We start from the raw sequence: 12310 nt of genomic DNA, 5'->3' as shown, positions 1-12310 counted from the left end.
GGGGAGAGGGAGAGAGGGAGACAGAGGATGCAAAGAAGGCTCTGTGCTGACGGCAGACAGTCCGACGTGGGGCTTGAACTCAGGAACCGCGAGATTTTATGACCTGAGCCAAAGTTGGACACTTAACCAACTGAGCCACCCAGGTGCCCCAAGACATGTTTATAATCCAGCAAAACAACATCTTGACACACTGGTTTAGAATAGAGATATCTATTATTATCATTTTGGAGAAATGATTTATGTTTATTAATGATAGTTTCATCCTCTTATTTTTATCAACCCGTTGTCTCAGATAATTTTAGGGTTAAAATTTATTAGATTACTACATTGTAGGGTTAATAAACAACATTTTGGATATTAAATATTTTCTTGGCCATCTTAATAATGTGGATTGAGTTAGGTCTTATGAATATATCCCATAGGTAAATGGGATATCCCATAAGTAAATATATCCCATACAGAAAATGAATGGAAAGAGCTGAGCTCTTTAAGGGGATAATCATTGTCAGAAAGGATATGGGAAAATGAATTTTTTTAAAAGAAAGTGTTATTTGATGATACAAGTACAAAGAGATATTGAAAACAATTGGTGGTAATGTTAGAAGTATAGGCAAGGGCCGTGTTATGTGCGTGTGGTTGGATTGCGGAGCTTAATGTAAGAGGAAGTCATGGAGTCAGTTACTATGTAGTTTTTGAAAATTATTTCATGAACACAAACCATATTTTGTTTAGCCCCACACTAGCCAGTTGGGTAATGACTTTGAATATCAAGTTTGAACATTGTACATGTTGGTTTCATGCCATGTACATTTCTTAATCCTTATTGTGCGTTTATTTTTACATTAGGTGAGAAATTCATCCACACTTCTTTTCAGTACCTTGATCACAAGAATATTTGGAGTTAAAAGGGGAAAGGATGAACTTTCCAAAAAAAATAGGTAAGCTTCATCTAACGCTAACTTTACTTTTTACAAAATATTGTCCTGGCCAAAAATAATTTTTGGAAATTTGCTTACTTTTATGGATTCATCTAGAGCATAAAACTATTAAAATACTATAGTAAATTAACCTAAGCTGCCAAATTCTAACCTCTTGGGCAAAAATACCTACTGTTTAATAAGTGGACCTTTCAAAGCAACAAAAATATGGCAGGGTAGCATGGGCTGAAATGTCGAGCTGGTTTCTCAGTGCAATAGCTAAAGTATTTTTTTGTTTTCTTTGCATCTTCAGGTATTCCTTTAGTGTCCTAAATTGTTTCTTCTTGATGTTTTAACCACGTACTAACTTGTGTAGTATCTTTACTTTTGTAGCTGGAAGTTTAAATGTTTGTGATACACCCATCAGAGCATGTCCCAGATTATTTTTGCGTTAAACTCTGCAGCCAAGGGGAGCAGTTCCAGGTAGATGTTGGCCACATGGAGTAAACAGTGCTTTTTACTTTTTAGGGCTTTAGTGTTACAGTTTTTTTTTTTAAGATGTTTTACTCTTAAGATTTTTTTTTTTTAATGTCTGGGAAGAAACCTATAGAAACACTTTGACAATGGGTTGTATCTTTAGATACAATGCACAAGTTCCGTTTGTTGGTTTTAAAGAAGAGAAGTTTTGAATAACTGTTTCTTTAGCCTTTAGGATTTGATGGGAGTCTAGCGGCTTGCAAGGTCGGACACTAGATGTCACTGTCGCTGCATGTGTAATTACTTTCTTAACTTCATTCAGGATCCAATTAGGCCCAGTGCTTTCTCTTAAGGATCTGAAGATAACCCTGGCCATGTTCCTCTCCTCCCTAAAAAGGCTGATTATCACATTTTTAATTTAGGTTTTAAGCTGTTATTTGTTAAAATATTTTCTTGTGATGGAAGTGAGTTTTAGGAATTAGAAAATATGGAATAATTTTATGATGTACTGTTGGTAAGTCTAATGAAACCTACAGATAGTTCTGAATTGTCATTTAAATTGCTATTTATTGCCCTATGAAATTCAATAAATATTTAAAAAGAAGGCAACTGGCTATAAGTATGAATCCTCAGAGTATATTCAGGAAATACCAGAGAGTTTTGTTTTTTCTAATCAAGTTGTATTTTTAAAATAATGCTAACATTATTCCTTTGAAAGGATGATTACAATTTTTACTATTTAGTAGGTTTCTAAAGAAATTCTTCTTCTCATTAGTTTGAAATCACTAAGATTTCTTTCTCCTTAGCTTTCTTTATTTTGTAATAATTCTAAAGTGTTGAGGTTTAAAACAGTTTGGTCATGTTATAAAATTGTGATAAATAGGGGCACCTGGGTAGCTCAGTTGGTTAAGCGTCTGATTAGGCTCAGGTCATAATCTCAGTTGGTGGGTTCGAGCCCCATGTCGGGCTCTGGGCTGGCAGTTCGCAGCCTGGAGACTGCTTCAGATTCTATGTCTCCTGCTCTCTCTGTTTGCCCCTCCCCCACTTGTGCATGTGCGCACGCTCTCTCTCTCTCTCTCTCTCTCTCTCTCAAAAATAAACAAACATGAAAAAAAAGAGACGGTGATCAATAAATAACAGCATAAGTAAAATATGAGATAATTAACAAGTGAAATTAATGTTTAAAACTAAATTTGACAATGAAGAAATGCTTTTTTACATTTTACTTTTTATAGAATGAGTGATACATGGATGTGTACACAGATTTTACTATGTACAGGAGAAAAATCATCATTCCATTTAGGTTACATCTGAAGGAGTTTGGAAGAATAACACAATGAAACCACCCTGCCTTAATCTTTTTGCCAAAGGCATGCTGATGGGAGCCGCCATTATAAATTCATTTTTCTTAAATAGGAAAGGTTACAAAATATGTAACTTTCCTAGAAAGATGGAAATGGAATATTCATATAATTGCTTTGAGTAAAGTTGAAAAGTGAAATGAAGGAATTAAGAAATTAATAATTTTTAAAAATGTGATGAACATTCTTGGTGAGAGCCTTTACTTTAATAATCTGAAGATTGGTATATATCATTATGTATACAGAGCTTCTGTTCTCTGTTTAACTGTTGAAGAGTATATTTCCTGGAAGCATCCCCTGGATTTGCTCTGCAAAACCTTTAGTGTCTTAGATTAGCTGTTATTTGTAGTGGTTCTAGTTGTAGTTTGTTTAAGTCTATCACTTTTTGTTGAAATGTTTATAAGCTTGTTCCCTACACTATTAATTCCGTGAGGGCAGAACGTTTCTCACCTATTCTGTGTATACATCATGGGCACTTTCAGAATGCTAGTAATAATGATGTCTTGTTGGTGGGTCACTCGCCCATCGAATAACTACACTCAGCTGATGAGACCTCACAGGCCAGTTAAATCTACTTTCACAGCCACAGATTGGTCTGCACACCGTCTTGCAGATGTGTGTTCTTGGTCAGAAGGCAACTGGTCATAAAAAGAACATCTGCCTTTCCCATCTAGTGGGGAAAAAATGTCTATCTTGGGGTAAACAAACTTGGTTTCTAGGCATTTTGCTGCCACTGGAGATGACCTTAATAGACTCCCTTATCCTCTTTGTACTTCAATTTCTCCATCTATGTAACGGGAATAATAAGATCTGTGCCCTGTCCTCAAAGGGCTGTGGTGGGGATAAAACAAATGATTAACAGTTCATTTCTTTTAAAATGTTGGAAGTCCTACACAATTAGAGACAGAGTTGCTTTTTTTCTATTACCACTTCTATTCTAGTACTCGGCCCATCGTCTTAGAATTATAGTGAAATTTTGGAGTACAGAGTCAGTATCTTACCCATTTGTATACCTAGCATATGTGTGGCATATAACAGGCACACAGAAATAGTTGCTTAATGAGTAAGTAAATTTTGTTATGAGAGGAGAAATAAGAAATCTGGTTTCTATTCCTGCCTTTGTTGCCATGTAGCCACGATAACCAACTGAGACAAATTAGTTAACCTTTCCGGGCCGTGGTTTTCTCCTCTAAGATAAGAGATTTGGACTGTCCTGGAGGTCTCCTATTTCTGTAAAATACCAAGCTAAGGCTTTATGTAATTGTTACTGGAATTGTGGTTTGGTAACCTGCTATATTCCCAGTTCCTAGAACAGTACCTGCCTTGTAGTGGGGACGAGAAGTTCCCTTTACGTACGTAAAGAAGGGAATAGAAGGTTCTGCATCCCCATTTGTAAGTATGTAGAGTGCACTCGTAATGATGGGACTCTAGAGCTCCTTAGTCTTGTTCTAGATGCGTTCCTTGGATTATGAAGAATGAGAACACTTAAGTTTCACTTGTTTTGAAATAATTTTACAGCATTTTAATTTTCTAAATCTCCTTTCCTTTCTATTTATTACCTCCTGACTGACTTGGCCTGACTGGATGAACCTTTGATCCTACGTAGAAGCAGAGCCTGCATAGCCCTGTGATGCAGGGAGTGTGGTGGGCTTTCCAAAATGGCCTCCATCTACAGTGTTGTGAGGGGTCTACCCTTGATGGTTCCTCTTTCCGTACGGGGCAGGAGCTAAACCAATGTGATCTTTAACTCTAGGTCTTTCTCTTTAGTCCCTGTGGTATTAACCTTCAACTATTCTAGTCCCAGGTAAATGACAAATATCAATATGTAGCAGTCTGAACACTTCCAGGTTTTGCAAAAGCTTCACGTTGGTCTCAGCGTATTCTACAGCTCTTGCTTTCTGTCTTCATTTTAAGTCATTTAGCCAGTGAGAATTTGTTAGCATTTGTCATGAATTCATTATTGACACAACAGAGGAGTACAGGAGAAGTATAAAACTTGGACCTTGCTAAAGGAGCTTATGTTTTAGCTAAGGGAACAGAAATTGTTATCTGTGAAAGATACAAGTTGAAGATAATTTGTAATAAGCGAATGTACAATGTGACATGAGTAATAGATGCACTAGAGAATCCTTAATGGGAGAGTTGAGTGGAATATTTGGGGGAAGTAGTGTTTCTTGTAAAGCTTTGGAAATGAGTACATTTGGGGTACGTGGAAATAGGTGGGTTGAAAAATGGAACAAAAGAAGAATAATCTTGTTTTTTGTATTATTCAGTATAATGATCTCTATTCTGCCTTATTAAAGAAAGCTCATATTTAAGTTAGTATCCTGGGATGGTTTAGTACAATTTAAGAAGAAAGTGTTTGTAAAAGCTTTACTAGGTCCATGAAAAATTAATTTAAATGACTCTGTTAGGAGATGTAGAACCGCATTTATTTTACTTTCCTGGGTGTAAATTACAAAGAATTATTTTAGTTATTCCTCTTAATATCTTGGTTGTGTCAGTCTGGAAGGATCCTCTGAGGGGCATCTGATCTGGTCCAGTCTTTGCTTATAGACAGAATTCAAAGCAGTTTCCAAACAGACTGGCTTCTCTCTTGTTCTTCATGTTTTCTAGGAAAAGGGATTCCACAAGTTTCTGTGGTTACCCACTCCATTGTTTAGGAAATAATTGGATTCTCAAAACTAAAGTTGAGAGCTGTAGGGCAATTTGGTTTTTATATTCTAGAGAATGTAATTATTAGAATTCAGAATAGCTTATTTGCTTTGAACTATATAATAGTTTGTAGCAAGCGCCTGTTTGGTCAACCTGGAAATCAAAATTTTCTTTGACTGTGGCCAGGATAATCTTAACATCCTCAGACCCAAAGGATTCTCATTTTCTCCATTTAAAAAGCATTCATTATGTGTTTACTCTGGGCCAGGCTCTCTGCTGGGCACTGGGATCCAAAGATGAATCAGACATGCACTTGGCCACGGGGAAGCGGACAGTCTAATGGAGAATATCTGTAGTTATCTCCTGTGCTGAGGTCTCTGTTCCACTGGTGCAGAAGGAAGAGGGGAGCATATCTTCAGTGCCTGTTTGTGTGCTTGGCTGGCTGGGCCTTTTATGGGTAACTAACTTAGCCTCCATCATAGCCCTACAAAGTGAATAATCATCCTAACTTCATGGAGAAGTAGACTGAGGTTGGTGAGATTTAGTTATTTGCCCGAGGTCAGAGAGCCAGGAAGTGGCAGAACTAGAGCACAAGTCAAGTTCCCTTTGCAGAGCGCGTGCAGATTTACACACCAACACACATGGCCCCTCGTGAGCAATGTGAGTCGCCTTGTTCGTCCGGCTTTAGATTTTACATTGTCAAACTATGGGAAATGAGCCACTTCACCTAAGGTCTCAGTGTGGAGCAAGAATCTCACATTGCCCATGTGGCAGGTTGATTTTTAGGAGGAAAGGTGGGAGAGGGCCAATGAGAAGTTCGTTTTGAGGTAACTATGTGACCTCATGGTGGTGGTGCACTGTGGAAGGCTTTGTGTGCTTTTGTCCCGTGGATGTTCCCTTCCTAGGGAGCCGTATACTCTATTTTCATACAGACCAAGGTAAGGGAGGAGCAGGTCACAGGGTTTCTAATGTCACACTATAAAGTCAGGAGTGTTGAAATCTTAGTTTTCTGGTTGGTGAGTAGGGGACGAGTTAAATTGCTTCAATAGGATATCCGTGTGGCCGGTGAGACATTCACCTCTTGAATTTGATGATAGGTCAGTGCTTATAGGGAGAGGATTTGGGGGTTTTGTGATAATCCTTGCCTGTGCTATGATGTCTTCTAGGCTTAACCTAAATTTTTCAAGTCTGTGCTTATATTTTTCATTCATATCTTTTGAAAAAAATGATAATAATAACCGTTACTAGTTTTTATCTTTGAGACGACCTAAGGTGGAAATTGTGTGGAAAAGTTGAGCGATTTGCTGAAGGTCACGCAGCTAGTGCTGGAAATGAATCTAATGATTACTTTTAGCTCATAGTAAGCTCAACTAGAACATTTTTTAAAAAACCAGCTGATTATTTATAAATGGAGTTTCTATTGGCAACAATAATGGTAGTTTGGATTCAAGTAATCTGGAATTGAGTTAAGAGTCCCAGTGTTTTGATATGGTCTGGAGGTGTCATTCATGCATTTTCCACAGTTGTTCAAGAACATTCAGTCTGGTTCTTTAGGCCGAGTAGATAAATGAGTATTTTTGGAGACCAAGAAGTAAAGTAAGTAAAGTACAAGTCTTGTGTAACCCTTGTTGAGAAGTCCTTAAAATCAGAATTAAGTCTACATTGACACTTTGGCCTACTGGAGAGTTTCATGTTGCAAGTTTTTGTTCATTCTTAGGTTCATGGATCACAGGTAGAAAAACCACAAATAAAATTTTTAACCAAAAAGAAGCTCTTAAAACGAAATATGTTCATGAACTTGAAGTGGGAATTAGTCATTGTGTTCTTAAATATTGACTCTTGCATGGACCAAGTAATCTTTGTTCCTAAGTACTGCTTCAGGCCATTGCCTTCTTTAATAACTAAGGCATTGTTGCTTTAGTTTGAGCATGTTCTATGGAATTTTGGCAATGCATGCATCCTCTCTCTGCATCTTAGTAAAAGCATGAGTAAATATTTTTTCTTAGCTTTGGTATTTTTGTAGCTTACATTTTATATGAACCAGACTAATATAATGTAATACCAGGATTACATAATTTAAGACGTCAGGATTGCTTCCAGGACTATGAGATAAAGTCTTCCTTTATCAGGGGGTTTGCAAGCAGTATTTGTTGCTCATTCAGTGCCTGTAGAGAAATACCACAGAGCTATTTTCCAAATGAGAAAATGGAGTCAAAGAGGTTAAAGCCAGAGGGACTAGTTTCTTTAGAACTTGGATAACATTTTTTCTTTATTCAGAACTTGGTCCGTATAAAATACTGATTTTAGTAGTGTATAGGTTTAGAAATTCCAGGAATTTCCAGTTATTCTTGTTACACACCAAATTTTTTTTTTTTTTTTTTTTTTGAGAGAGAGAGAGGGCGTGAGCTGGGGGGGGGGGGCAGAGAGAGAGAGAGAGAGAGAGAGAGAGAGAGAGAGAGAATCTTAAGCAGACTCCATGCCCAGCGGGGTTCAAGCTCATGACTATGAGATCATGACCTGAGCTGAAATCAAGAGTCAGATGCCTAACTGACTGAGCCACTCAGGCACCTCACACACTGAATTTTTTAATGAAATATAATGAATAAAATTTTGTCATTGAATACTTAGTTTCGAGCCTTGGCACTCTAATATATACAAAAATAGTTTGTAACATAATCTTGGATTTCAGGGAGTTCATTTTTTGAGAGAAAACCAACATGTGAACTGGTTTAGGAAAAATGAGTATCAAACTCTCCAGTATTGATAGGGGATCAGAGGAGGATGAGTTGGGCTCCATGCAGGAGTCAGGGCTTAGTCTACACTTGAAAGGATGGGCAGGATTTGGACAGGTGGAGAGGAGGATGCCATGGAGATATTCATTGATTCATTGATTGATTCATTCATTCTTGAAGCAAATATTCACTGACCACCTACTCTCTTGTAAGCACTATACTAGGTTCTGGGGCTTGTCAGTGAGTAAAACAGATATGCTAAAGAGGCTAGTTTGAATTGTATATGACATTAGGAATCATTTAGAAGTTTTTGTATTGTAGTATTCCATAATAAAAGTATTGTTTTTGGAATCATTTGAGTAGAGATTACTTCTGTGTCTCTGGCTGGTAGGATTGGAGAATATGATGCAAGATTGTGGAAGAGAGTTACTTAAGAATAACTTGTAGTCTCTGTAGATTGTTAAAGCATAGTTCTAGCTTGGTGTGGTTGTTTTAGTATTTATTCTTTTTATTATTTGTAATTTTTTTTAATGTGTATTTATTTTGAGAGAGACAGCAAGAGGGAGGAGGGTCAGAGAGAGAGGGAGACACAGAATCAAAGCAGGCTCCAGGCTCTGAGCTGTCAGCACAAAGCTCGACGGGGGGCTTGAACCCATGGACCGCGAGATCATGACCTGAGCTGAAGTCAGACACTCAACCGATTGAGCCACTCAGGCAACCCATCCTTTTATTATTTCTAAATTGAGTAGTGGCCATATTAGAGGGGCATATGTCTTATGTTTTAAGAATTACTAATTTCCCCAAGATACTGAAAGATATTTAGTGAAAAATAGATTTTAGAGTTAAGTAAGTTTCAGAAACTTTGAATTGAAGAAAAATTTATTATAGGACTGTTAGGACATTTTGTGTGCTATAATGTTTTTTGTGAATTTTCAAGAGTGGGATATAACATGCAGTATTTCCCCAAATTATTTGACCATGTAAATCTGTCTTCCTCTCTCTTTTAAAGAACATCTTTTACCGTCTTGTGTCCATCAGACATAGTTTGGGGGCAACTGCTATGGGGACAACTGATAATGGCAGGTGGAATGCATGTTTCAGATCATTAGGAGCAGCACTGTCTGTGAGAAAGAAAGATACTCGTTTCAGATATATCTTGGCAGGAACAGAAAAGCTTAGTTTTAGTTGCAGCTATGTATAGTATAAGTTCATCCCAAGTTGTCAGATAAAAATTCAAAATAGTATCCTAGCATATAGTAGATAGTCAATAAATATTAATCAATGAAAACTTTATAATCTTAGACTGTTTCAGATCTTCTGATATTTAAAGTGCCTCTTTGGGAAAGAGAACTTTATATTCTACATTTAGAATATTCTCCCATTTTGTCAGAAGACAGTGTCCATTTTCTTAGATCATTGGTATGGGGGTGGGGTCAATTCCAAACCATTAGAGTGTGTGTGTGTGTGTGTGTGTGTGTGCGCGCGCGCGCGTGTGTAGGGAGGACAGATAGAAAGAGGGGAACAGAATAGTAACCAGCTTTGAAATATAATAGGTGAGGCTTTAGAATTCACTCATGAAACTGACTTTTCTACCTTTGGACTGTATGTCTTACTAGTAAATTAAGCACTAGACTCTGTTGTTGTCCCTCGTTTCCCAGATTATAGCTCCACTTGTTAATATTTAAAATTTTTTTTTTTCAACGTTTTTTATTTATTTTTGGGACAGAGAGAGACAGAGCATGAACGGGGGAGGGGCAGAGAGAGAGGGAGACACAGAATCGGAAACAGGCTCCAGGCTCCGAGCCATCAGCCCAGAGCCTGACGCGGGGCTCGAACTCACGGACCGCGAGATCGTGACCTGGCTGAAGTCGGACGCTTAACCGACTGCGCCACCCAGGCGCCCCTCCACTTGTTAATATTTAAACAGAGACTTGAAATAATTCAGACTTGTAGCAGTTAGGATGCTTTTGACTACAAGTAAAAGAAAGTAAAAGAAAACCAAAATCAAAATTTAAATAAGGAAAAGTTATTATCTCACATATAACCAGGAAGTTTTAAGGGGGATTGATTCATTCTAGCTTGATAATACCATCAAAGACCTAGATTTTTTCATTTTTTTGCTGTGCTATCCTTGATGTGATGACATTGGCCTGAGGCAAGCTTCCTTCATGGTTGCAAGATGGCTGCAGTTCCAGCCATCACATCTAGATGCAACAGTGTCTAGGGACAATATCCAGTGGTCTTGTCCATCTCTGGTTTTAAAAGTGACACCACCACCTCTTACATGCTTTCCCATACTCTCAATCCCACATCATGCAGACTTCCCTTTACATCTTTTTGGTCAGAGTTAACATCTTTTTTTTTTTTTAATATATACATACATATAATTTATTGTCAAATTGGTTTCCATAGTTCAGAGTTAACATCTTATCATGCCCCAACTTATCCCTGACAAGGGAAATGGATACACCATAATTATCTTAGACTAATCAGGATTCTCCAGTTGAGTCTGGGGTTGGTGCCAGTCTTCCCTGAAGCATATGACTACTCAGAGAAGGGTATATACCATACCAAACTCAAATACTGTTAAAAGGAAGGATGGGATGGGGGAATGAATTTTAAGTAGGTGACTAATGAAGTCTGCTGCTCCATTCTTCTAGGCTATTTCAAAAGCTTTGAAAGCATGTACATTAAGAACAGCAGCTTAATAGGAAGAGAAATATGTGTAGTGTTTTAGCCTAATAGGAAAACATAGTCTTTTTTCTTTTACTTATGCAATTCCTTCATGTAATTTTAAAAAGATATGAAGTACAAGTATGTCTGGCTATGTGATTCTATATAATTCATACTGTAAGCAAGGTTGCAGTACAAAAATTTTACTCAAGAACAAAGTATATGTCTTTTCACATGAAAAAAGTATGGTGGTATAGCATTAAAATGGAGATTCCCAGTAAAATATAATCAAATTCTTTTTTTTAATGCTTATTTATTCTTAGAGAGAGAGGGAGAGTGAGCATGAGTGGGGGAGGGACAGAGAGCAGAGCGGGCGAGGGAGACACAGAATCAGAAGCAGGCTCCAGGCTCTGAGCTGTCAGCACAGAGCCCAATGCAGGACTCAAACTCATGAGCTGTGAGATCATGACCTGAGCGGAAGTCAGACGCTTAACTGACTGAGCCACCCAGGTGCCCCCCAATATAATCAACTTCTAAGGCAGAAAATGTTCCTCCGCAATGTGAAACGTCTCCCTGGTTCATGGCTGATCTCTAACAAGCTGACAGAATGCTAACACTGTTTCTTATTTGAAACTCGAATTCACTTTGGAATTTGACCTGTATATTACAACCTTGATTTTGTGATTGTGAGGCCAAATGGTGTGAAGTCAAATGATCTTTCTAAATTGGAAATGGTACCTAATTATTTTCATTTAGTAACCAAAAATCCCTATTTCATTTAAATCAAATGTAGTATTTTGATGTACTTTTTTGGCCTCTAAAATCAAACTGCGAGGTCATGACCTGAGCCGAAGTTGGATGCTCAATCGACTGAGCCACCCAGGCGCCCTGATCCTCTCTTTCACCCCCTGCAGTCAAAGCCCTCCTCGGCCACTGGTTTCATTTCTATAATTGGTGGCCTGTTTAGGTAACCCAACATTTTTTTTTAATCATTTGTTCAATAAAAATACTTACCAGGTTAAAGGGTTTGAGCACTGAAAGGAGTACAGATATTTATAAAATATAATCTAAATATTTGAGGAACAGTTGAAGAGATAAGACTCAACTCAACTGCAATGCAAGGTGGAAAGCCTTAAGTACTCTGTTAACTCCCTTCCTCTCTCTTAGGGAGGAGCCTGCCTGCCTCTTCCTCGCTTCTGTGAGCTCTTCCTCACCCTCTTCAAACGTGGCCTCTACAAACCCCTTCTTGCTCCCCTTCTCTGTTCTAACATTTAGGTGGGAACATCTCACCTGACTATTTCTTTATCTTGCTGCCTTCTTTTGTCCTATCTTATATAACAATCAATGATTCAGATCAACATTAAACATTAAGGCAGTACTGGTGACTGATACACCTCCCCTCTATGTATTCGGAAATGAAATTCTTTGTGCTAAAAAAACAGTGTCACTGACTTATCAAATAAAGGTGGTGAGGACCCAGCTTTCCCCAGAAACA

The 12310-nt window shown here is 37.9% G+C and overlaps 1 protein-coding gene across 4 annotated transcripts in view; it reads left to right on the top strand.

Annotated features, from left to right (window-relative positions):
- Nucleotides 1–12310, top strand: part of THADA (THADA armadillo repeat containing) — a 325833-nt gene that overhangs the window by 99117 nt on the left and 214406 nt on the right. For all 4 annotated transcript variants that reach the window (XM_042932129.1, XM_042932128.1, XM_042932131.1 and 1 more), the window contains one exon: nt 847–938. In XM_042932129.1, the coding sequence (XP_042788063.1) occupies nt 847–938 (92 nt within the window). The remainder of the gene's footprint in view (nt 1–846; nt 939–12310) is intronic.

The sequence above is a fragment of the Panthera leo genome, chromosome A3 (genome assembly GCF_018350215.1).
Source record: "Panthera leo isolate Ple1 chromosome A3, P.leo_Ple1_pat1.1, whole genome shotgun sequence".
Classification (NCBI taxonomy): Eukaryota; Metazoa; Chordata; class Mammalia; order Carnivora; family Felidae; genus Panthera; species Panthera leo.
Note: the sequence above shows the minus strand (reverse complement) of the source record. Positions and strands in the feature narration are given on the sequence as shown.